At 44.7% G+C, this 24024-nt stretch overlaps 1 protein-coding gene across 3 annotated transcripts in view; it reads right to left on the bottom strand.

Annotated features, from left to right (window-relative positions):
* Positions 1 to 13010, bottom strand: part of GLRA1 (glycine receptor alpha 1) — a 76811-nt gene extending 63801 nt beyond the window's left edge. For all 3 annotated transcript variants that reach the window (XM_036240605.1, XM_036240606.1, XM_036240607.1), the window contains exon 1: positions 12626 to 13010. In XM_036240605.1, the coding sequence (XP_036096498.1) occupies positions 12626 to 12681 (56 nt within the window). In that variant the 5' untranslated portion in view covers positions 12682 to 13010. The remainder of the gene's footprint in view (positions 1 to 12625) is intronic.
* Positions 13011 to 24024: the final 11014 nt, after the last annotated feature.

Raw genomic sequence — 24024 nt, 5'->3', positions numbered from 1 at the left:
TGAAAGACCCATTGGCGGCAAAGAGAGCAGAGCAGGGTGGATGGGGCTGAGCGCTGGCAGTGGTGGACAGCTGGTCGACCCAGTGCCCTTGCGCTCCACCTCACCCAGCCTGCCTGCTCTGCAGGCCTTCCCCTGCCTGCATCATTCTCTCTTGGCACTCCTCGCCACCCGCTGAATTAGTCATTCTTTATGGCCCAGTTGAAGTGTCCTTACTCCTGTAAAATTATCTTCAAGTTTGCACTGTCTCCCCACTTCCAGGCAGAGTTAGTCAGACTCTTCTTTATGCTCCCACAATGCATTGTGCCCTCTTGAGTAATAGTAATCACGGCTTTTCTGCTTCGCACAATTGCTGTGGGCTCCATGCAGTGCTAACACCGCGTGCCTTCTTCCGCTTCATCCTTAGAGCGATCTGCCAGGGAGGGAGTATTATCATGGCCATTTTACAGATGAGCAAAACTGAGGCTTAGGAATTGAAAACACAGTCTTGCTCCGAGGCATGCACCCTGCACATTGTATAACCAGGACGCTAGAACATATCTGCCTGATTCCCAAACTGGAGTTTTTAACCGCTGGGTCCTTTGTGAGCCGACTTACTTGAACAATTATGCAACAACAGCTGGAAAGACCCATCATTTTTACGTAGTCCAATCTTTTTTTTGGGGTGGAAAGACTCAGATTCAGTTACAGAGTCAGAGCTGGGCTTGCAAGGGGTGTGGGGGATCTTTCTCTAATCTTGAGGCTGCCCAGTTGGAGGCAGCATGAGGATTATGTCTTTCCCTGAACCTTGCCACCCTCTTTTTCAGGAGGTGTAGCTTTTTATATTTTAAGGCACATCCAGTGAACTCTTCCTAGCCCCTTCTGCCTGGGCATGGTGAGGTCTTTCCTTGGTTCCTGTGGAGAGTGTTTCTGTTCTACCAGATGGTTTAGGTGCCATCAAGGGAACCATCTCCAATAAAGTCCACCCTTTCTGCTCAATTAAAAACCATTTTAGAAAATTCGCCTTGTCCTATGGAAGGGGCCTCTCTGTAGACCCAGGCTGTGGTGGCCTTGTCTGTGGGGGCTCAGGAGTTTTGAGAGGCCCAGAATTTGGACGTGCTTGGCCAGACAGCGAGGATAAGGCAGCGGCCACGGAGCCAGGGCTGAGCTGCCATGTCTAGCTCACTCTCCCTGTGACTCATTTCTTGGAGCAAAACGGGGTCACGGTGAGACACAGCAGTGCTTTGGGGTTGGCTGTTCGGAAGCCTTCTGATCCTGGGCTTCTGCAGAGCCAATGAGAGCAGGATAAGAGCAGGCATGTGGGGACAGGGCAATGCACTTGAACACACACTGAATATCTAATATACACGAACCACGGGATGATACTACCTATGGGGGCAAGTGGGACAAGTTAAAAACTCTGGGTGGCACCAGGGATGTGTCCCTCGTCTTCTTGTTGGCCTTCCACACGCACCAAGAAATCCTTCACGTTCCTAGCCTTTGAAGGGCTTACGATCCCGCAGGAAAGTTAGAAGGGCACCTACATGTACCTATGGCCCCCGAGAGTAAACTGAGTGCCAAGGGGGAAAGCCTGCGTTTCCACAGGGAGTGAGGAAGGAGAGTCCATGCCCAGCGAGGGGCAGGCCGGTGGCAACCCGGAGGATTCCCCACGGAGACAGTGGTGCCGGGGCGGACCTTGGGGCTGGAGTCACAGAGAGGTGGAGAGCGCATCACCACCTGTGAGGGCCTGTCTCTGCTCGGGAGAAGTGCTCCAAAGGGGCCTGTGTGTCTGCCAATGAAGTTGTGATTTCCGTGTTTTAAGAGGAAGAACCGGAGGCTCAGAAAGGTGGAGCAAACCGCCAAGACGACAGAGCGTGGGAGCGACGGAGGCGGGATTCAGAATGAAACGTGCTCGAAGCCAGGCCTTGGGCAGTGTCCTTCAGGGCGGAGTGAGGCAAGGGGCGTTCTAGACTGTGGAGGGACAGACCGCAGTCCGAGAGGGACAGACCGCAGTCCGAGACAAGCATGGAGAGGGGCAGAATGGACACGTGGCAGAGGCAGTGAGGGATTCAGTTTGGGTGGGAATTTGGTGGAGGAGCTGGACACGGAGGTGGGGGCTGGACTGTGGAAGCTGAGGGTTGTGTGGTCCTGAAACCAGGTGTTCTCCACAGGTCGCAGCACAAATGCAGAAAATGCACGAGAGAGACCTGCATGTACAATGGCGAGGTATTCACGAGTGACAACGGGAAGGTACAGGACATGGCTTTTAGTATAATCCCATTCTTGTAAAAACAGAAACAGTTACTATTGTAGCAAAGCAAGGCTCTGAAGCCGGGCTGCTTGGGTCTCCGTCTGGTACTGCTATTTCCAAGCTGGGCCACCCTGGGAAAATTATTTCAGCCTTTCGTTTCCTCATCGGTAGCCTCGTCCATACAATGGGATAAAAATAGTATATACTTTGTAGGATCGTTCCAAAGATTACGTGGGTTAATACATATTTAGCTTTTAGAAAGATGTCAGATGCATGGTAAGCACTCACGTTTTGTCGTTTTATGTCATTACAGTCATGTGCAAAGATGACCAGCAAACTGTTGAAATGATCTGCCCTAGGGAGTAAGATTTCTCTGTATTTTTGTTCTAAACATATCTCCCTGTGTGGTTTAACTATTTTATAACAAACATGTACAATGTTTATTATGTAAACAAACAAACCAGCAAGTTTATTTCGAGAGTTAATATTAGGAGATGTGTATATCTGTTGTATTTTTTCCCCACGTAGCAACAGGCCTGCTGGGGACACATCCAGAGATGTGGCTGGTGTCACTCAGAGAACTGTTGGAAACAGGTGTCTGAGCAGCCTTGTCTGGCCTTCCCACAGGCCGTGCCCAGTCCTTGCTGCCTCTCCCGATTCTGCTCCCCCATCCCTGGTCTGGGTGTGGTTTTCTGGCCTCGACGTGTTCTGAGAAGCCCTTTGGGTCTGCTTTGGGAGTGGCAAACCTGGAGCCTATGGCGAGATCTCCAAGGCCAGAGGTCGGAGAGGCAGCACACTGAAGATAAAGAAAACTGGGTGTACTCAGTCCTATGTGTGTGTGGGTGAGAGTGTAAGGCTCAAAAGATCTTTGGTCTAAGTACTAGGGATGAGCAAATTAAAAAAAAAAAAAATTAAAACAGGCCAGAGATTATGCTGCCCTTGTTCCTGACCTCCCAGCTCAGTCAGAAATTCTCTCCCATAATCCTCAACAGCTTTTCCAATTGGGTGATTTTGGTCCCAAGGCAGGTGGTAGAGAAGAAGGGATGGGCTGCAGTAACCTGTACCTCTAACCATGTCCCTCTGTGATGGGGTGGGGGCGGTGCAATGGCACCTCCTGTGTGAAGGATGGAGATCAGAAACGCATACCTATTTATAGACATATGTTAACTTTAATATTATCAATTAGAACCACCTGCAAACGATTAGCCCTTGATTGTCGGAGAGTCCTCCCTCCTTGTCCCTGGTTTCTTCTTGGAGTAACTGTGGCAATGCAGAGATTAAATGAATGTTCTGGATCCAGACCTGTTTTTCAGTCCTGGCTCTGCCTCTTGCTAGTTGGTGTGCCTTGGGCAAATTACATAACGCGTTTGTGTCGCCTGTAAGCTGGGAAAATAACAGTACTCACGTCTAAGGACCTTTGTGGGAGTATGAGATGAGACATATGGTTGTTAGCCCAGTATGTAGCATTCAGTAAACACTAAATAAATAGTAATGGTTATATTATTAGTGAGTTGTTGCAGTCAAGGCTGAGATGGAGCATCAGGAGGGAGGGAGGAAGGGAAGGTTCAGGGAGACAGGAATGTCTGCTGGCAGCATCTATGAGCATCGAAGGTGCACAGGCTCTGCGGCCCAGCAACTCCATCTCTTGTCCTTGTTATCCGCCTGGAAAATCGTCACAGGTGCCCGCAAAGATGGAGGCACGCTGTGATCATTGCCACACTGGTAGCAGTGGAACAGTTGGAAAGAGATGTAAATGCCCATCGATAGGGGATGGCTGGAAAACCGTGGGAGACCCACAACAAAACACCCTGCAGTGGTTTACAGAAGGGCTGGAGCTGCGTGCCTCCGCAGGTGAAGCTTCCCAACACATGCTGATACGCGAGCAAGACAAACGACAAAATTACATGGGCAACGCGATTCCATGAAATGCTAGTATATATATTTCAATAGATAGTATATGAGCTCTATACATTCCAACATATGTGTGTATAACTACTGAAATATATATATATACACCATCATTTCAGTGTGTATAAAGGTAAAGTAAAAATGATCAAGCCATGAAAGCTAGGATGGACCTGGAGATTATTATCAAAGGGGATTCTAGGCTGACATCTGGTTTTAGAACTTAAAAAAAAAAAAAAAAGAATGTGTGCTTATACTGGACAATGAAAATAATCAAGAACAGAAAAAGAAATTCCCATCTGGTTAAGAACTGGAGGAAAATGACTCTGTCCAACCAGACCCCTGATGGGAAATTCCCAGCTCTTCTCACATAGGCTTCCTCCCGCCCAGACGCCCAGAGGCAGAAGGGGGGCTGCCAGCCTGGTATCTGCACCAGCTCACAGGGGCTGCGGCTTTAAGAGGAATATATAAAGGGAAATAGATATACTGTATCAGGGCTACGGATATATACATGTATTCCAGCTTTAAAGGGAAAGAGGCGGTGTGGTCGGCTCGGAGGAAGGAGATCTGTATTTGAATCCTGGCTGTTCCCTGAGATCAACGGTGTGGTCTTAGGCAAATCACTCTTCTTGTCCAAGCCTCAGTTTCCTCAGCTCCAAAACGGGGATGGTTACCACTGTTTTGTATCTATTTTTAAAGGAGACTGGGAAGCTCAGCTGGGATCGTGCATGGGAAACTCTATAGACCGTAAACTCTTTCTGAGCGACTGCCCGTCTGCCTTGCCGCGTTCCTCGGCTGGGGAGCACTGCGGAATGAGCACACGGCAGCAAACACGCAGCTCTCCAGGGCCGAAGACCACGGCAGTTACTCTACTTGATGTATAGGATACTAACGGGCTTTTGGGCAGGTCAGAGGCAGAGAAGAAAGAAGGACATGGGTCTGAGGTCAGGCAGGTGGTAGAATGGGCAGCAGTCTCTGAACACCTGGGAGTGCTAAGCAAGCCTCTAGTTACGCAAGGTGGACAGTGCAACGTGCACAGGAAGACGGGTCCCGCCTCATTGCCTTGATCCACCTCTCCCATCAGTCCCGACAGACCCTCAGCCCTAGGTCCCAGGATTCGAAGCCCACTCTTCAGGTGCCCTGTCTCCTGTCTCCTGCCCAGTGTCACAGAGCGAGAGTTCCCAGCTGTGGGAATGCCAGTATTTGGGGTGCTAGGCCTTCAGGGGTGGGGAGAGCTCCCCGAGGAGTCCTCGTCATGGTGCATGTTTGTGTTTCTGCGGGAGGACAGTGTGTGAGAGGGTTGAAGGAAGAAAAGTGCAGTGGCAGAGTCCAGGCCATACGGGCTTTGCAGGTGACACACTGGGAGCAAGGTGGGGGGACATGCACTATTGGGTGGGGCTTTGGCAACTCTGCCATTCCCTCTGTAACCTCATCTGCAATATAAAAGGGTTGATCCACATCAGGGGCCCTCAGTCGAAATGGCTTGGAGCCTTGATGCCCAAACCTTTGGTCCACGGGCGCATGAGATCACCGGGGGCTGTTAGAAGTGCAGACCTCAGGCCCCACCCCAGACCTCCTGAGCCTGACTCAGCATCTTCATGGCATCCCCAGGTGATTCATACACACACTGAAGTTTGACAAGCACTGCCTTAGAGACTCCTGTCAACATTACAGGTTTCTGGGTCCCAATCCTGAGAGATTCTGCCTCAGCAGTCTGGTACGATGGTGGGAGACCGTGTATCCCACAATCCCTACAGCTAGATTTGAGAGCTGTTGACTTAGGGAACTGCCCTACGTCTCCATGATTCTGTTGGTTCTTAAGACACTGAAGTCAAGTGTGATTCTCTGGGGTGAATTTGTGGGAGATTGAGGATGGATGTTGTGAGGAAGGGAGCAGAGGCTGCTTCTCCAGGTGCCTGTGGGTTGCCCAGTATAGGAGACAGGAGAGGTCGCTGCCCATTTCACTGCTGGGATTAATGACTGTCAGAGGCTCCCTGTTAAAATGGTAAACTCATTTAGCAACGGACACTGAAAAACAGCCGCATTCAAAGGCAGAGAGTGGTAATCTAATTGCACTGAATTAGCCTCGGGAGACTCGGACAATATCAACTTCAGAAAACCACAAAGGGATCCTTTCTAAGGAGTTTCAAAAGCTTTGGGCTTCAGCTCCCCTCATCAGGGCCTGCATTACAAAGCCCCTCTCCCCAGCATCGCTGGCATTGTTCCCTTGCAGTGTGCTTTCTGAATGAATTTGCTGGCCAGCCGTATGGTGTTTTCAGTCATGTATCAGGCTTAGCAGGGAGTTGGTTCAGGAGAGACAGCAGGAGTTCAGGGCTGAGTGGCCTTCAGCCATACCGGCCATCATCTGTGTCTGGGGACCAGTGCATTTTCTGGTGGTCCTTGTGGCTCTGACATTCTCTTATTCTGAGATCCTTCTCTTTGTGTAAAACCAGCCTCTTACATAACGGTGATATCCTTTTAATAATCCTCTGTCATATGGTTCGTGTGTGGTCACTGCCCCATTTACTCATTAAAAAATCAATTTTAAAGGAGAAAAAGGTACAGGTAAGTGTGTGTTTATGGCATGACTCAGAGAGCTTACAAAGATCAGATGATAATTTGGGAATCAGGAAAGGAGGGAACTTAAGTATTTTGAAGATGTGCCTCTGACTTGCATTTCATTTACTTTTCTATAGCAAATTACAAATCTCAATCCACAACAGAAGTTTAAATTTCTTCTGGGTCCCTCCCGGAAGGTAGGTATCTGGTCTCTGCTTGCACACCTCCACTGACAGGGAACCTCACTACCACCGAGGCAGTCCATTTCACCATTTGACAGATCTGCCAGAAAGTTTGAAATTGCATCGACTCAGAATTTGCATATGTACATTAAAAAAATTAATCTATCAATTCACTCCAGTTCTTCTCTTGGAGCGTTATAGAATAAATCAAATCTAATGTTTTCTAAATGGGGTCCCTGGGTACCTAGGGGGTTCGTGAAATATTAATGAGGACTCAAAATCCATTTTAAACATTTCAAAGAGTCTAACAAATTGCATGTTTACTTTTGACAAGGCTCTGTGGACTAACTAAAAACATCACGTGTCCTTACTTTTGTTTTTAGTTTTTTTCTTAGGTTAACTCAGTGTGACGACATTGCTTACCTTATGATGTTCATATTTCTGGCAGTTATGTGTGCCTTTGATGAATAAAGATAAGGACAATAAGTTAATTGTGAATATGTTTTGGTAAACAAAACATTGAAAGCATAGTCTTTATGTGGGAGAAAAAGCCAAACAGAATCAATGATAAAAGTACAGAAAACTTTGGTCTCCTTCTCAGGCCACGCTTGACATCTGTGGGGATAGTGAGCAGGGATCATGATTTCTCATCATACAAAACATTCTCCAGGAAAACTGACCTATGTGTGGAACCTGTCAATAATCGTTTCCAGAGAGTGGAGTTGTTAGTGAGGTCCTTCTTCCAGACCTTTGCGCCTGAATGTAATGCAGTGTTGCTCTTTCTCGTAATAACTGAAATATGCTGATGGCTGTACCCAAAACCGCTCTACTAGAGAGGAGATTGGGAAAATACAATTCTTGGCTAGCACAGGTAAAAATTATTTTAGAGAGAGTGATTTTGCCAATTCCTTTCATTTTGTGGCTAGGGAAACTGAGGCTGGGAAGGTCATGGAACCCTCTCAAGGTCATGCCACTAAGTCAATTCCAGATTCCAGGTTTCTTGCCCTTTCGGCCAAAGCCACTTTGCCCAAAGCAGCAGAAAACCTGCAGAAGAGAATCAGTGTGGCCCGGCGGGGATGGTGCCATCCATCTGAAGTCATTCTGGCTTCTGTCAGCTGATGAAGGAAATAAAGTTAATGACGCCCACATAAATGTGGCGCTGTCGCAGGACATGCAGAGGCTGTCTGGAGGGGAGCTCTGCAGGCCCTATGAAGAAGGAAAAGGTTTTGGATGTAGCTTTAAAGGGAGCACTGTTTCTTCTTTCTGCAGGGACAGGGACTGTGGCATCTGTCACCTCTGTCTCCCCTGCAGAGTATCCAATTTTGGACTGGACACATAAACACATGATCAATAGGTGCCTGGTCAAGAAATAAAGGCAGTGTTCGCAGGGAAACATGTTCATCCTGAGCCTTTGTGGGTATGGGCCTCTGTCTCTCATCAAGACCTTATACAAGGCTGGAGGGAACTTGGAGGTGTTAGAATCAGTCATTTGGTGAGAAAACTGAGTCCCTGCAAGGGAAAGAGACTTGTCAAAGCCATGCTGCAGGACGGGAGCAGAGCTGACTCTAGAGGGGGGCTCTCAAATCACAACCTGTCTGCTCTTTCCACCGCACCACATGGACGCAACCTCCTTCCTAAGGTGGGCTCCACAGCAGATTCCTAAATGCCCCCTGAAAGATCATTATCAATTTTGCAAACATGCAGAGGTAGGTGCTGATCCGTAACTCCGTTCACCTGCCTAGGGTCCTTGTCCAAGCTGTCCCATGGTAACAAAAGACATGATAGTTTCTCTTTCTCATGGTTTCTAAGCCCCCCCAAGAGTGACATTTTGATTGGCCCTACTGCAAACTTGCCCAAGGGGCTTCTTTCCTTAGGAAAAAGTCCTTGACCCATTTCAGTAGCTCCTAGACACTTTCTGCAGTGCCCGAAATGCAGTGGGTGAGATTTCAGGAGACTATAGCTATGCTACCCGGAGGACAAGATCCAGGTGGTCATCTGCCCCTCTCGGCAAGCTTGGAGACCAGGAAGCCGGAGGGGCCATTTCAATGGACAGCTCATTTATCTTTCAACTGGGTGGTTTTTCCAGGACTGGGATCTGAAAAAAATTCTGTTTGCCATGTTCCTTTTGACCCTAGTGTGTGTAGAAACATCTTCCCTTCAAGGTTTTGGTGACCTTTTGTAGCAAGTGACCACCATATTCAGTCCAAAACCCTGTGCAAGGAAGCATTTACTGGCATGGCAGATGGAACTGGCACCTAACAAAAAGCTGCCATCTTTTGGGAAAGCCACCCATGGCTGAGACTTGGTTTATCTCCTCCGTCTTTATTCCCTTCTTGAGCACAAACTAGGTCTCTTTTTGCTTCACTGGGATGCTTTTGTGTTTCGTGAGGGGCATTTTCTCAAGGAAACTAGACTTTCTTCCTTATTATAATTAGTACAGCAGAGAAGCAAATTAAACCGTTGTCACTCTAGACCAGTGGTTTTCAACTGCAGGCATTTTGGCCCCCCCAAATTCAGATTTTTGGCAGTGTCTGGAAAGATTTTTTTTTTTTTTTTTTTGGTGTGTGCCCCTAGTGGGAACCGAACCCAGGACTCTCTGTTCCGCAGGCTGACGCTCCAACTGCTAAGCCAAACTGGCCGGGGCTGGAGAGATTTTTGATCATCAAGACTGGGGAGGGGGTGCTATGGTGCCAAGGATGCTGCTAAATGTCAGGACAGCCCTCATCAAGATAATTATCCAGTTTAAAATGCCAATAGTGCTAAGATTGAGAAACATGGTTATTTATCTTGGGTCTATTTGAGTTACTGAGAAGGTGAGAAAATTATGGGGTCACCCTGGTCCTTTCCCACCCATAAGCCCCTGTAAGGGCTCTGGGAATCAAAGCAAGTTCCTTTTGACTTGAAGAAAATGCATTTCTACTATAGAATAACATATCTTTCTGGATATAAAGCCCCATCCCCACTGATAAAATAAAGAAACAAAATTTTGGTTATTGAATCCTGGTGTGGCACTTCTGGAAATTTAGCCCCACCAGCTCTTCAAATATCAAAGTAGGAAGTTCAGCCAAATCACCTCATTTTACTTATGGGGTCACGGCTGATGAGCACCGCAATGCTGTGTGTCTCCCCGGACCCTCGTCTATCTCCCCCTCAGCTCTTTCTAAGGCCTTGATTGTTCTGTGTTGGCACCGGATGAGATTTTTGCCTCATGCACTCTGATTGTTGTCTTGTTTGTTTTGCTGTCATTACTGTCATTTCGCTGGTTCTGTGCCGATGCAGCAGCACTCCTATTACCAAGGGTCTTTCCTTTTATACCCCCTCTTCTAGATTTCCCCAACAAGGTGAGCAGCTGGCACCTTTAATCTAAGGAGTACCTGGTGCCTGAGATGATTGGATTGTCTCATTTCAACACAGCGCCTGTTTCTTAGGGGAAAAGGGGTATTCACATGGAACTTTCTAGGGAGCTTCCAGTCTCCATTTGCCTCCACATGCATTCTATTGAGCCCCCCTCCCCAGATTTTAATGCTTCCTTATTTTCACCTAAAATTTGGAAAATGAAAGAGTTAGAAATGAAAATGCTAAATAGACAAAGATAATACTTTTCCTCTTTGTAACCCCCCCCCTTTTTTTCAGCTCTCTGAAAAATTGCTGAAGGTATTTCCCTAGTTCAGTTCTCATTTTTATTATTTTATGTTTTAGGACATTTCTGAAACAACATTGACTCCTCAAATGATGTAGCCATTTCTGTATTTTGAAAGTGCAGTGGTACCAATCCCTTTCCAGCTCTCCATAGTCATGGCTCTTCTTTCCTTATAAACACATGGAATTATATCCCATATCCATTGTAGCTCGTGTATGTCTTGGCACACATAGGGGAAGGAGATGTAGAGTGATGCTTTCTGGTAGGCCACCTCTAATTTACTTGAAGTATTGACATGGTGGGTTCATTACCTTATCAAAATGATTACAATGCAAACCTTTTAAACTGTGTCTCCCTTTTGTGAAAGACAATGTTTGGAAGAACAAAATCAAGCATTACATACTATTCACCAAGAAAAAAGAGTTGGAGGAGGGGAGGTGATGTGCTTGGTTTTATTAATTTGCTCTTTAATCTTTCTGGTTCAGTTCAGTTTCCATAAACCAAACAGAGAATCAATTTGCATACAAATGTTACCAAGTACTTCACCTCCACAGCATTTTACATTTGACTATACATGTAGGGGAGAAAGGATTTGATATTGTTAAATTAAGAGGATACTTTCTGTCCCCCCTCCCCCCGAAGTAGCTACATTTCACAGAGCCCTGGATTGTTACACTTTTTAAATTCTATCTGACTCCCAGAGTGTTTGCATTCTGAGCTGTGGGCAGCACTGTGGCCTATCAAAGAATTATTTGAACTGGAGATTAGAAGCTTTAGCATTGGTAGCTCAGAAAAGGAGAGGGGTCTTTTTTTATCTCAAGAGAAAGACATGAAGAAAGCTTACATATAGACCTTTACAATCTAGGGGGAGGTGTCATTCATTTAATAAGCCAAACGACAGATTAGTCAAACCAACAATTCATATGCAGAGCTCTCTACAGTATATTATAACAAACAAAAACCCAAAGAATTATTTGCTGGCTTATGATAGGAGAGAATAATACTTGATGGTTACTTATTTTAAAAAGGAACCTAGAGTAGGTTTTCCAAATTACTGTTAATCTAATGCCATGGTAAAACATGAGAGGCAGGCATCTATAATCAGGAAGATTAATGATCCCTGCAGGTCATGGAAGAAGAATAATTTATTTCAATTCATGTAAATGGAATTTATCATAACCATCTCTGAAGATGGCATGATTCACCCATTTTCAAAAGGACTATCTATTTCAATGCTTCCTGAAAAGGTGATTTTTCACTTTTTGCTTGTACTAATGTGAGAATGCTAAGCCTGTAGGCAGAAAATTTTAACCTGGGAAACAACGGGTGAGGGAACTCAGCTACTGAGTCAGGAAAATACACGTATTACAAAACAAAACACAAACAGGAATTGCCCATCAGTTCAGGATCTTCAGCTAACAAAGTAGAGTTTGGAAAGGTGAGTGGGGGGAAAGGAGAGACTCAAAGTTTCAAAAGGGAAATGTTTCCCAGAATCTGTTTCTAAATAGGTTTGCTGTGCACCCAAATGTAGGGCTTTACAACCTGAGATCATAACAGTATTATTTCCAAGCACTAAGCCTCAGCAACACGCTTCCACACCCCGCAGAAAAAGAAAACAACAAAACAGAAGAGAAAATGAAATGTTCTGTGTCCAGTGAGTTTGAATGCAACCTTCCCCGCCACCGCTAGTTGTCACTTGGCTCCCCCAGACGGGAGAGCTGAGGTTTTCGGCACTGCGGTTAGAGAGAATGCAGTCCTAATTAAACTGAGTAACTCCTAAAGCTTCCCCTTAAAGTCCCCAGCTGAGTGAGAGCCAATATGCAGGGGGTCTGGGGGGCCAGTGATGGTGTGGGGGTGTAGCAGGGGGAAGGACAAACAAATTACAAGAAACAGGTAAACAGCTGCCAGAGCAACGACTGTCTCAGACCTCCACGCACAAGCCAGACACCCTGCGGGCGGGGTTGGGGGGGTGGGGTGGGGGATGGAAGGACCCGATTGCAGCGGTATACGGCACCCCTCCCCCCCAAATAAAGGGATCACGGACAGAGTCAGCCTCCGTGCTCCTTTCCCCCATTTTCATCAGAGCGAGGTGGTCAGTAGAAAATTGCATACCTGAAGAATACAATGGTCTCCCAAAGGTAGAGTCGAAGAGTATTGAAGCTGTACATTTTCAGGTCCTTGTGCTTTGTAGTCCACGAGTTATGGGGCCAAAAATAAATGTTTCAAATTGGTACTTACAAAATCAGCGAGCGCTATTGAAAAAATAATCCAGATGCTAAGGGGAGGTGGGAAACGGGCGCGGAGGGAAAGCCCCAGGGGAAATTGGAGCGAGGGGGCTTTAGGTACCACGGACAGCAGCCGCCGCGAAGCGTTTCAGCACCACGGAGAGCGTCCAGCCCTGCTTTTCGAGAGCGCGAAGAGTATTGCTGTTTGTTAAACTCCAGCGTGTCTGTTGGCTCCCTGCGGCGCTGGGGAGGCACGTTTGGGGGTGGGTATATTTTCTTTTTTAACCGTTTTTCTGTTTAAACGGCTAGCTTCATGCAAGAGAAAAATCTTCTGTGGAGATCAGAGCGCTGGCCATGGACCGTTAGATTGGGCGAGCATCTTGGGTAGAGAGAGTAGGGCTTAATGCCCCTGGGCTGGCCTGAGGGGGTTAGGGGCGAGGGGAAGCGATGGACGGTGCTGCCTTCAGTTAAATCCCGGAAAATGTGCCAGGCTGGCGCATCGCGACCGAGTCCCGGAATCTCGTTCCCCTGCCTGTGTGTTGGTCTGCTGTCGCCTTGTGATCCCTGTTCTCTGTTCCCCGCCGAATAAGTTATGATCGCTGCAGGAAAGGTGTCCCATTGCTCGGGGCTGCAGACGTGAGAGAGCTCAGGGCAAGTTTCAGGGGCTGCCAGGGTCCATGGCGACTTCGTGGGGCTCAGGAGTCCAAGGCTTCAGATGCATCTCGGTTTTCTGAGCTCGCCCATCTTCCTTTTGCCAGGACTCCTTCAGATCTTCAGACTTTCTTACTGCATTAATTTAACAAACTGGCTGCGTTGGGGATTGGGGGGGGGGTGGAGGCGATGGCGGATGGGAGGGGGCGGACAGAAAAAAAAAAAGGGGGGAAAACTCCTTAGTATCTTCAAACCCTCCCACTCGAGGTGCTCATTGGCCAACGGCTGCAAAAACCAGATCTTTTCCCGGTGTTTGGCCAATCGCGTGTTAGACTCTGGGTTGAGTTTAACGCTTCCAGTGCTGGATGAGATCGCTTATCCCTCTCCTTTGCATGGGGGCTGTGGGGTAGAGGAGGTTATGGAGTTAATCTCTCCACGTCTCTCAAAACAATGCCTTGTTTTAAATAATGTAGTTGTATGTGAATAAAACAAACCCAGAGCCTCAGTTCAGACATGCTTCTGGGCTCATTTTATCATCTTAAATGGGAAGAATTGAACCAGATCTCAGAGTTTCTTTAGAGTTCTGAAGTTATAATTGGTCCCAGAAAAAAAAGGAGAGGTTTCAAAAAGAAGCCTAGTTGATAAAAGAAGACACTCCCTTCTACCCCCAGGGCCACTGCAGCAGGAAAATACAGGAGAAATTCCTCCAGCAATTTCCAGGATCAAGAGGGAGCAGTACTGATCTCAGAGATGGTACCTTTTTGGGAGATAAGGAAGATATGCCATCTTCCAACTAGACAGGAGGCTGTTTTATTTACATCTTATAAACTGGGGAAACAGAGCCACAGAGAGCTGTGACTTGTTCCAAAATAATGGTAGAGCCAAACTGTACATACAAGTATTTAGTACTTACTATTCCCATTTCCTGTTTTTTCTTCCCCCTGCTTCTCTGTTCTCCCACCTTATTCGAGTCTCAGAAACCAGCTAGCTATACATTTCACTCTAGAGCTCAGCTGGGGAGGTGGAGTTAATCAGATTTTCTCCAAGCTACTGGACTCTAGTGGATTAATGGCCTCTGTAGGATTTTCTGGCTGATTTGAACAGGCTGGGGCTCTGGGTCTCTCCCTGCCTGCCTACTAAGCCTCCCTCTTGCCCAGTAGGTCTAGGAACTCTTTCTTTTGAGTCTTTGGAGGCTGGGTTTCTCTGAAATAATTCTTAACAGTTCAGCTTCATCCAAGTCAGGCCTTCTAACAGAAAAAAAATCTGGAAAACTTTGTTCACCAGCTTCCTCCCTGCCCCTAGGGTTACAGCACACCCACATTCCTTCCTTTTTTATTGGCTCCCACACACCAGAAAATTAATGGGCTACTTGGAATTTCCATGAGGTTATGAGTAGTGACTGGAAAAATATTTTGCTTTGAAGGTGGGTATTCACATAAGTCTGATACAAATTTATATTATGTATCTATTGATCACTAATCTTTATTAGCATGCCTTCGATGTACCAGGTATTCTTGTACACTTCACATAGCCTCATTTTCTTGTTACTGTTGTACCTTGAGGCAAACATTATCTTTGTGAATGTATTTGTGTACCTATGTTCTTAGATTTGTGTATATGCTTGGGCCAGACAAGCATGTGTATTTCTGTGTACATAAATTGATTTGTGATTTGTATTCTGCCTAATTCTGAGGTTAATGTTTAGTGCATATGTGTATTTCGTGTTTGCAAGTGAGTCTCTGTCCACATAGGCAGAGAGGGTGGGCCAAAAGTAGGTTTACAGTTGTTTGTATGGAACATAAAACAATAATTAATAAATAATAATACCAGAATAAACTCCATTTTGTGTACTCACAACTGCAAATGTACTTTTGCTCCTCCCTTGTATATGTGTACATCTATGTGGGTCGTTGTACCCCCAGAGGTGCCAAAACAAGCTGTGAACTGGCAACTTTGTCCTTGGTCCTCGTCTGGTTAGGAAGCACCTGTGCAGGCATTGGGTATTGTAGGATACAGTGTGCAGAAGTTACTTTTTCTTCTCCTTCAGGGGATGCGCGCTCTCTCTCTCTTCCTCCCCCTTCTCTCTCTCCCCCCCCCCCGTGTGTGTGTGTGTGTGTGTGTGTGTGTGTGTGCGCGTGCGTGCGCGGTGTTGCTCTTTGTGGGTGTGAATACCTCAAAGCTGTGGCCTCTGCAGGAAGTGAGATTATTACCTGAGAGTAACTACTATCTAGTAGCTTCTGTTTAGTATGAGGCTACAGCTTTTATTTAATCAGCACACATGGATTGAGCATGTGCCAAGCACCGGGGATATGCCAATATGTAAGATAAATAGTACTTTGAGCTCCTGGAACATGCAGTCACTTCAGAGGTTCAGTGGGAAAAGTTCCTTATGGTTGTGAATCTGCACTTTTTACTCCATGTCTCACATACTTCTCATGCCTGTACACAGTACACCCAGGCCTTCCTGTGTAGGTCACTATTGAAAATAAATAACTGTAGGCTTGGAGGTCAGGGACTTAATGTTCTTATTGTGTCTCTGCCTCAGAAAGGCTGGATGATGTGGGATCAATGACCAAACTTTCTGGCCCTAAGTCAAATGAGGACAGTAATGCCTGCTCTTTGTACCACATGAAGCTGCATAAAAGAAACGGCATTCAGGTCTAATCTTATTGTGACTACCACACAATGAACACAAATCTGAATGGAAGGGAATGGATTGGCTTCTTCTGATGGCCCATTTCTATTGGTAAGTATTCTATGTAGCTTAATTCCAATACTTTACAGGTTCCTTATAGGTCTCTGTAACCAGATTTGAATCCTCCCAAGTATGAATAAATTTTGACACACACTGTGACTTATTATTAGAGGAGATTTGTTCTTTCATTAAGTCAACAGACATTTATTGAGCATTTACTATGTGTCAGGCACTATTCTAGGCAGTGGGGGTACAGCAGGGAACAAAGATAAAGATCCCTATTCTAACGGAGCATATTTTCTAGTGGAAGGAGACAGAAGATAAACAAGTAAATTATGATGCATTAAGCAATCGTAAGGATTGAAAAGGAAGAAGGATGGTAAAAGGAGAGAAAATGACAAGAAGGGGATATTTTATATAGGGTGGTCAGATCAGGTAATGCCTTCTAAAAAGGAGAGGTTTGAACACATGACTGGAGGAAGTAAGGGAATGAGTCATGTGAGCCCCAAGGAGGGGAGGGAGAGCTTTCCAGGCATCGAAAAAGCAAATGCAAAGGCCCTTCGAGGGAAGTGTGATTAGAGTGAACAAGAAACATCACGGAGACCAGTGTGCCTGGGTGGAAGGAAGGAAGGAAGAGTCCCAGGTTAGAGAAGTAGTTGAGGGCTAGATCATGTACTACCTCCAGGGCATTGTAAGGACTTTGGGTTTTATTCTGAGTGAACCCCACTGGGGCATGTGAGCAGAGGAGTAACAAAGTCTGAAACATTTTAACAAGATTAGTCTGGCTGCTGCATTAAAAATAAGTGGGGAGTGAAGGGGCAAAATGCAAGCAGGGAGGTTAGTTAGGAGCTACTGGGAAAAATCTATGCAAGAGGTTCTTAGGGACACTTTTATTTACAGAAGAGGAAAGTTATATCCAGATAGATTAAGTGACTTACCTCTTAGACTAGTAGCAGAGTTGGGGCAAGAATATAGGTAACCTAATCGGGGCTAAAGGACCTTTTCACTGTTTTTTTTTGGTTCCAACTAAGATGAAAGGCATGCAAGAGAAGGCAATGACATCTCTGAGGGAAGGGACTCTGCCTGACTTGTTACTGATATATATCTAGCACATGGCACAAGGCCTGGCACCTAGGAGGTGCTCAGTAAATATTTCTTGCAAGGATGAAGGAGTAAATAAGTGAAAGAAGACAAAACGATCCATGGAGAGGGCCCGAAGAGAGAAGAGAAAGAAATAGTGTTAGTCAGGTGAGATTATGTTGTTCCGAACCAGCTAATGTAATTCACACAATGCTGAGCCTCTGACCATAATGACATTCACAGAGGAGAGTGCTGGATACTCCAACAGTACTCTGACAGGCTTCCACGACACTTTGTAAAGGGAGATGGATATTCGGAGCAACTGAGTAGCTTGCCTCATTGTGCTGAAGTAGTATGATGAATATGGGTCTGAAAATGGGACTGTGAAAGAGCTGGAGGCTTACTGCCAGCCTTTCCTAACCCAACTTTGAGATGACTTGCTTCCTTTCTTTTTATTGCAAGGTAATAGTCTGCTCTTTGTGCTTTAAAGAAGGGACCTCAGAACTACTTGGGAAATTTCGGTGGCACCAGGAGAGTTTTCATTCATAAGAAGTAGACGCATAAAATACTGATAGACCTTCTCTTGCATTTTTTTTTTTTTTTATCCTCACCCGAGGATATTTTTCCACTTTTTGCACAGATAGAGTGGGAGGGAGAGAGAGGAAGGGAGAGAGAGAGAGAAACATCGACGTGAAGGGACACATCGAGTGGCTGCCACCCGCACGACCAACTAGGGCCGGGGACAAACTGCAACCGAAGTACGTGCCCTTAGCGGGAACTGAACCCGGGTCTCTCGGGATCGCAGGCCGACACTCTAACCGCTGAGCCAAACTGGCCAGGGCCCTTCTCTTGCATTTTACTGGGGCCAAGAACGTGGCAGGACTGGCTGAAGAATCCCTGTAAAGCTGAATCTAGAACTCAGGACTCCTGTCTCTCAAGTCTCCCAGGTACTCGAAGTAAAAGAAGAGGTAGGATCAATGAGGAGAAAAGCTTCATATCAAGCTGATTGGACCCTGGCTTTCTGCCCAGAGACTCTCCGATTTTTTTTGCAGCCAAGTCTATACTTGTCCTCTGGGCGCTAGCAGCTCGGCATCCCTGCGAGACTTATCATTATCTCCATGTGCTTCATCCCCATCTTTCTCCTACACTATCTTTGCTTCTTCCCCCCTAACTCTTATTTCATGTTTATTCAGTCAGTTCTCTTACTGAGTCTCTTATCTTCTTCCTCCACAAGGACTTTTGACTTTAAGAAGGTTTGGTAGAGGACTTGCTCTTCTTCTTCTGAGTTTTTATTCAGTGGTTCATTCATCTGCTTAAAAAGTACATACAGCCCTGGCCAGTTTGGCTCAGCATCGGCCTGCGGTCCGGAGAGACCCGGGTTCGGTTCCCGCTAAGGGCACGTACTTCGGTTGCAGTTTGTCCCCGGCCCTGGTTGGTCGTGCGGGTGGCAGCCACTTGATGTGTCCCTTCACGTCGATGTTTCTCTCTCTCTCCCTTCCTCTCTCTCCCTCCCACTCTATCTGTACAAAAAATGGAAAAATATCCTCGGGTGAGGATAAAAAAAAAAAAAAGTACATACATACTAAAGTCTGGATGCATGTCTGACCCTGGGCTGAGGTTTTGCAGGTCTAACAAAATAGTAACAAATATTTACGAAGGACCTTCTCTGTGAGGAACTATAGCACATGAAGCACAGAAGAGGGTCATCAGTTTTGCTAGAAGGAAGGAGGTGATGAAAAGTGGTTCCTGTCTTGCATATTTAAGAACCATTTAAAATGGAAATACACATATATCAAGTGCATACATTTTGATTAATTATTTATAAAATGGATGCTATCCATATCACGATATACAATACGATCAGCACTCTAGAAACCTGCCTCGTATTCCCTCCCAGTCATTATCTGCCACAGGTATCTGTTATCTAATTTCTATTGCTTCTATTTTGCTGTTTTTGACTAAATGAAATTATCTTTGTTCATGAGTGGAGCTGACCTATAACTTCCACTTTTTAAAAATCTCTTTCAGGTGTTGGTATAAAGACTGTGGTAGCTTCATCAACAAGTTGTGAATATTTTCTCTTTTCTACTCTTTAGAAATGTCTATATAAGATTGTAGTTATTTCTTTTTAAAAATGTTTTGGAAGTATTCATTGGTGAAGTCACCTGGGTCTGGAGGTTTCTTAGTGGAAGGTTTTTATTTATAAATTCCATTTATTTAATAGATATAGGACCATTATGATATAGTCTTGTGTTGGTTTTAGTACATTGTATTTTTCTAGGTAATTGTCTATTTAATATAAATTTTCACATTTATTTGCATAAAATTGCTATAATCCTCTTGTTAGTCTGTAGAACTTGCAGTGACATCTTTTTTACTTGTCATATTGGTAATTTGTGCTTCCTTCTTTCTTGTTCTTTTCTAGGGGATGAACCATTTTATTGGTCACTTCAAATAACTAATTTTTCTATATTATAAACTTGTTTTCTATTTTCTTTTTCTCTCAACTTATGCATTTTTGAGGGGAGGTGTTTGATTTGCTCGTCTTTTTTTCTGGCTTCTTGAAATGGATGCTCAGATCATTGGTTTTTAACCTTTTATATATATGGCTTTGTATTTTCTCCTGAGCTTTACTGTCGATACATCCCACGAGTTGTTATATTTTCAATATTTTTCAGTTCAACAATATTTTTTCATTAAAATATGAGGTCTGTAGAAGTATTTGAAGTGTACTGTATACCAGTGTCATTCCAAGGTTTCTGGTCAAGATGGCAGCGTAGGTAAACATGGTACTCAGAACCTCCTACAAGACATCAAAATTTTAACTAAACTACAGAACAACCATCATTCGAAACGGCCTTAAATCTAGCTGAACACAAGTACTACAACTAAGGATATGAAGAAGGAGCCACACTGTGCCTGGTAGGAGGGGTGGGGATGAGGAATGGGCTGGTCCCACTCTCACGTGTGGCAAATAAAAATTGGGATGGAGCCCTGGCCAGTTTGGCTCAGCGGTTAGAGCGTCGGCCTGCGGTCCGGAGAGACCCGGGTTCGGTTCCCGCTAAGGGCACGTACTTCGGTTGCAGTTTGTTCCCGGCCCTGGTTGGTCGTGCGGGTGGCAGCCACTCGATGTGTCCCTTCACATCGATGTTTCTCTCTCTCTCCCCCTTCCTCTCTCTCCCTCCCACTCTATCTGTACAAAAAATGGAAAATTATCCTCGGGTGAGGATAAAAAAAAAAAAATTGGGATGGATATCTCAGCTGTGGAGGTTCCCCCTGAGTAGTGAGGGGTCCCAGCCCCGCACCAGGCCCTCCAGCCCAGGGTTCCAGCACCAGGAATAGAAGCTCCCATAGCTTCTGGCTGTAAAAACCAGCATGGATTGTGGCAGAGCGAGATGGAGGCTGCTAGAGTCCCAGGCATGGTTTCACTTGGACTCATTCCCTCTGAGCTCGAGCACTGGGGGGAGGAACTGACTTGTCTGGCATCAGGGTGAGAGCTGGAGGGGCAGCTTTCTTCTAGACAGAAGTGCTGGCAGAGGTCATTGTTCCTTTTCTGAGCCCATATGGTGGACGCCATGTCTGAGTCTTCATCAACCTGGCTTGCTCTGTTTGCCCTGCCCTAGTGATTCCTGAGACCCTGCCCCGCCCAATTTGCTGGCCCATTCAAGCTGTTTCTGGTGACTTTTCCATACAAATGACCTGTCTTGGCTCATGCTTCAGACTTTTCTAAAATCTACTAAACAAGCAGTGCCTGGACTCCGCATGCCGTGTACCTCTCACTAAGTGGCCCCAGGCATACCACTAGTGCAGCTGGCCTTGGTTCACAGCTTGGCCTCTTTGGGCACCTCCAAGTCCAGCAGAAATAGCAGCCACCTGCAGATCACTTTGTAGCTCATTTTGGGAGGCCCCAGACAGAACACACGTGGTGGCTGACCTTGATTTACACCTCCCAGGAGGCCCCAGAGCCATTGCACCCGGTGGACAGCTTCAGACTATGTCGATGTACTACCCAACCACCTCCACAAGCAACACACTCAAGGGGTGAACTTGGGACACCAGAGCCCTGCTAAAGTACGTCCTGCTCTATGGGGTGGGCCCCTGCACAGCTGGCCCCCCATGGTGGTCCTAGCCAGTTCTTGGAGCCGATCAGCCTGGGGGTAAATCCCTTCCAATGACATGCCAATGGAAATCAAGGCTCAATTATAACAGGAGGGTGTACACAGCCCACTCAAGGGGTGTACCTGGAGTACCCAGCTCAGGTGAATGGGGAGACTGTGCCCAATCAGGACAGCAAAAAGAAAAAAAAAATGAGGATAGTGTAAGGAGCCCCTGGGTCAACTTCAAGTGTAGCAACATTCACATCATGGGGGTGCTGGAAAGAGAAGAGAGAGCAATAAATTGAAAACCTATTTGAAAAAATAATGACAGAAAACTTTCCTAACCTTGAAGGAAATAGACATACAAGTTCAGGAAGTGCAGTGAGTCCTGAACAAGATGAACCCAAAGAGAACCACACCAAGACACATAATTAAAATGCAAAAGGTTAAAGACAAAGAGAGAATCTTAAAAGCAACAAGAGCAAAACATTTAGCTGCAAGAGAGCTCCGTAAGACTCTCAGCTGACTTCTTAACAGAAACTTTGCAGGCCAGATGGGACTGGCAAGAAATATTCAAGGTGATGAAAAGCAAGGACCTACAATCAAGATTGCTTTTCCGAGCAAAGCTATCATTCAGAATCAAAGTATATGTAAAGAACTTCCCAGACAAGAAAAAGCGAAGGGAGTTCATCACCACCAAACCAGTATTATATGAAATATTAAAGGGTCTTCTTTAAGAAGAAGAAAAAAAAGATAAAAAATATGAACAATAAAATGGCAATAGATAGCAATAATTGAATTTAAAAAACAAAATAAACAAAGAAGAACAGAAACAACCTCATAGATACAAAGAACATTTTGATGGTTGCCAGAGGGGAGGGGGGTTGGGAGAATGGGTGAAAAAGGTGAAGGGATTAAGAAGTATAAATTAGTAGTTACAGAATAGTCACGGGGATGTAAAGTACAACATAGGGAATATAGTTAATAATATTCTAATAATTATGTATGGTGTCAGATGGGCATGAGTTTTATTGGGATGATCACTTAGTAATTTATATAATGTCTAATTACTGGGGTGTACACCGAAACTAATATTGTATGTCAACTGTAATTGAAAATAAAAACATAATTTTTTTTTTTGAGAGAGAAGGGAGTGAGAGAGAGAAGCATCAATGTGAGAGAGAAACATCAGTTGGTTGCCTCCTGTACATGCCCTGACTGGAGATTGAAACCGCAGCCTGGGTATGTGCCCTGTCTGGGACTTGAACTCACCACTTTTCAGTGCAAAGATGCTCCAGCCAACTGAGCCATGGCAGCTGGGGCAAAAATAATTTAAAAATAAATTTTGTAAGTTTATAAAATTAGGACTAATCTATCATTGGATTATAGAACTATAGTTGGAATAGGCAAATTAATTAAAATACATATTGTATTAAACATGAATATATTTCTATGAATCATAATGGATTTGAAATGTATTCAGTTTTTTCATTTTATGCCTTATTTCCTGCTGTACTTTCATCAGAAAACATGCTGTATTGTGACATATTGCAGTGATATGAAGGATTATTAGATTTTGTTTATATAAGGGCATCGTAACACATATTGAGAGAAATATCTATTAAGACGCAGGTTTCAGATTCTTCATAGTAGTCGCTAACACAGAAATGTCTCAATGAACCTTATCTTTCATGCCCACCTATGATGCTTTATATTTTTGAAACAGATTCTTCCAAACCCAAAAATAATCCTTGTTATAAATTAAGCCCCTTTCAAAGCTGCGTTAATTTGGTTTGTGTGTCTAAGAATGTAACCCTCATTTTTATGAGATAGATACAAGATAATGTTTTCTTATGTATTTATCAACTCTCAGTGTTGTTTATTGATTCTAAAAATATATATTTTTTTGCAAGTAAAAGGTTCCATGCATATAGATTTATACACAATAAAAAGTTTGGTGCTAAAAAAAAAAATAGCATCATTCCATTCTTTCCTGCCTTATATCTTTGAAATGTCAACTATAAGTCTTATTTTTGATACATTAAAGCCAATGCATCTTTTTTTTTTCCCTGGTGATTTTAATATTTTACTGTCTTTGTTTTTCATCAGTTTTATATGATGTGACTATGTTTGTTTTTTCTCTTTCCTAAGGAATCAAACACAATTTATTTTAGAACTAAGTAGGACAGATTGATAACAGAGAATTTTACTCTCACGTTTTCTCAATAGACATTTTCTCGCCAGGCTGCATGTTATTAACTGTATCAGTCCCCACAGTGGCCTTCATAATATATTCACAAAGGGTGCACAGATTGTGTCATTTGGTGGAAGATTTAAATTTTAAAATAATAATCTTTCCATTTTTGTGTGTGTCTTATAACGATTCTCAAAACACATTTATTACACTCCCTGCCCAAAATTGTTCAATTAAATTTTTCTTCTAAAAATAACTTTCAACAAGAGAATCATTTACTTTACACATATTAAAAAAACAGAACTCATCCATTTTCTCCAGTGTTCCATGGGGGAAAACACTGGTCCAACCAAACACATGTAGCAGAAAGTTATGTTTCCTATTTTGGCTTCTCTGTTCTAATGACTAGAGAACGTCCTTTGTTGTTTCCAACACAGTGGTATCAATATCCGCTTCCTCTGAATCTTGATCTGGCATCTAACATTGATCTTTTACATTAAAAACAAAAAAAAAAGAAAAAAAGGATAATTTCAAATTGTTTGGTTTCCCGTCTTTTAACAAGGCAGAGG

The sequence above is a fragment of the Molossus molossus genome, unplaced genomic scaffold (assembly GCF_014108415.1).
Source record: "Molossus molossus isolate mMolMol1 unplaced genomic scaffold, mMolMol1.p scaffold_m16_p_4, whole genome shotgun sequence".
In the NCBI taxonomy this organism is placed as follows: domain Eukaryota; kingdom Metazoa; phylum Chordata; class Mammalia; order Chiroptera; family Molossidae; genus Molossus; species Molossus molossus.
The sequence above is the reverse complement of the archived record's forward strand: the minus strand, read 5'-3'. Positions and strand labels throughout refer to the sequence as shown.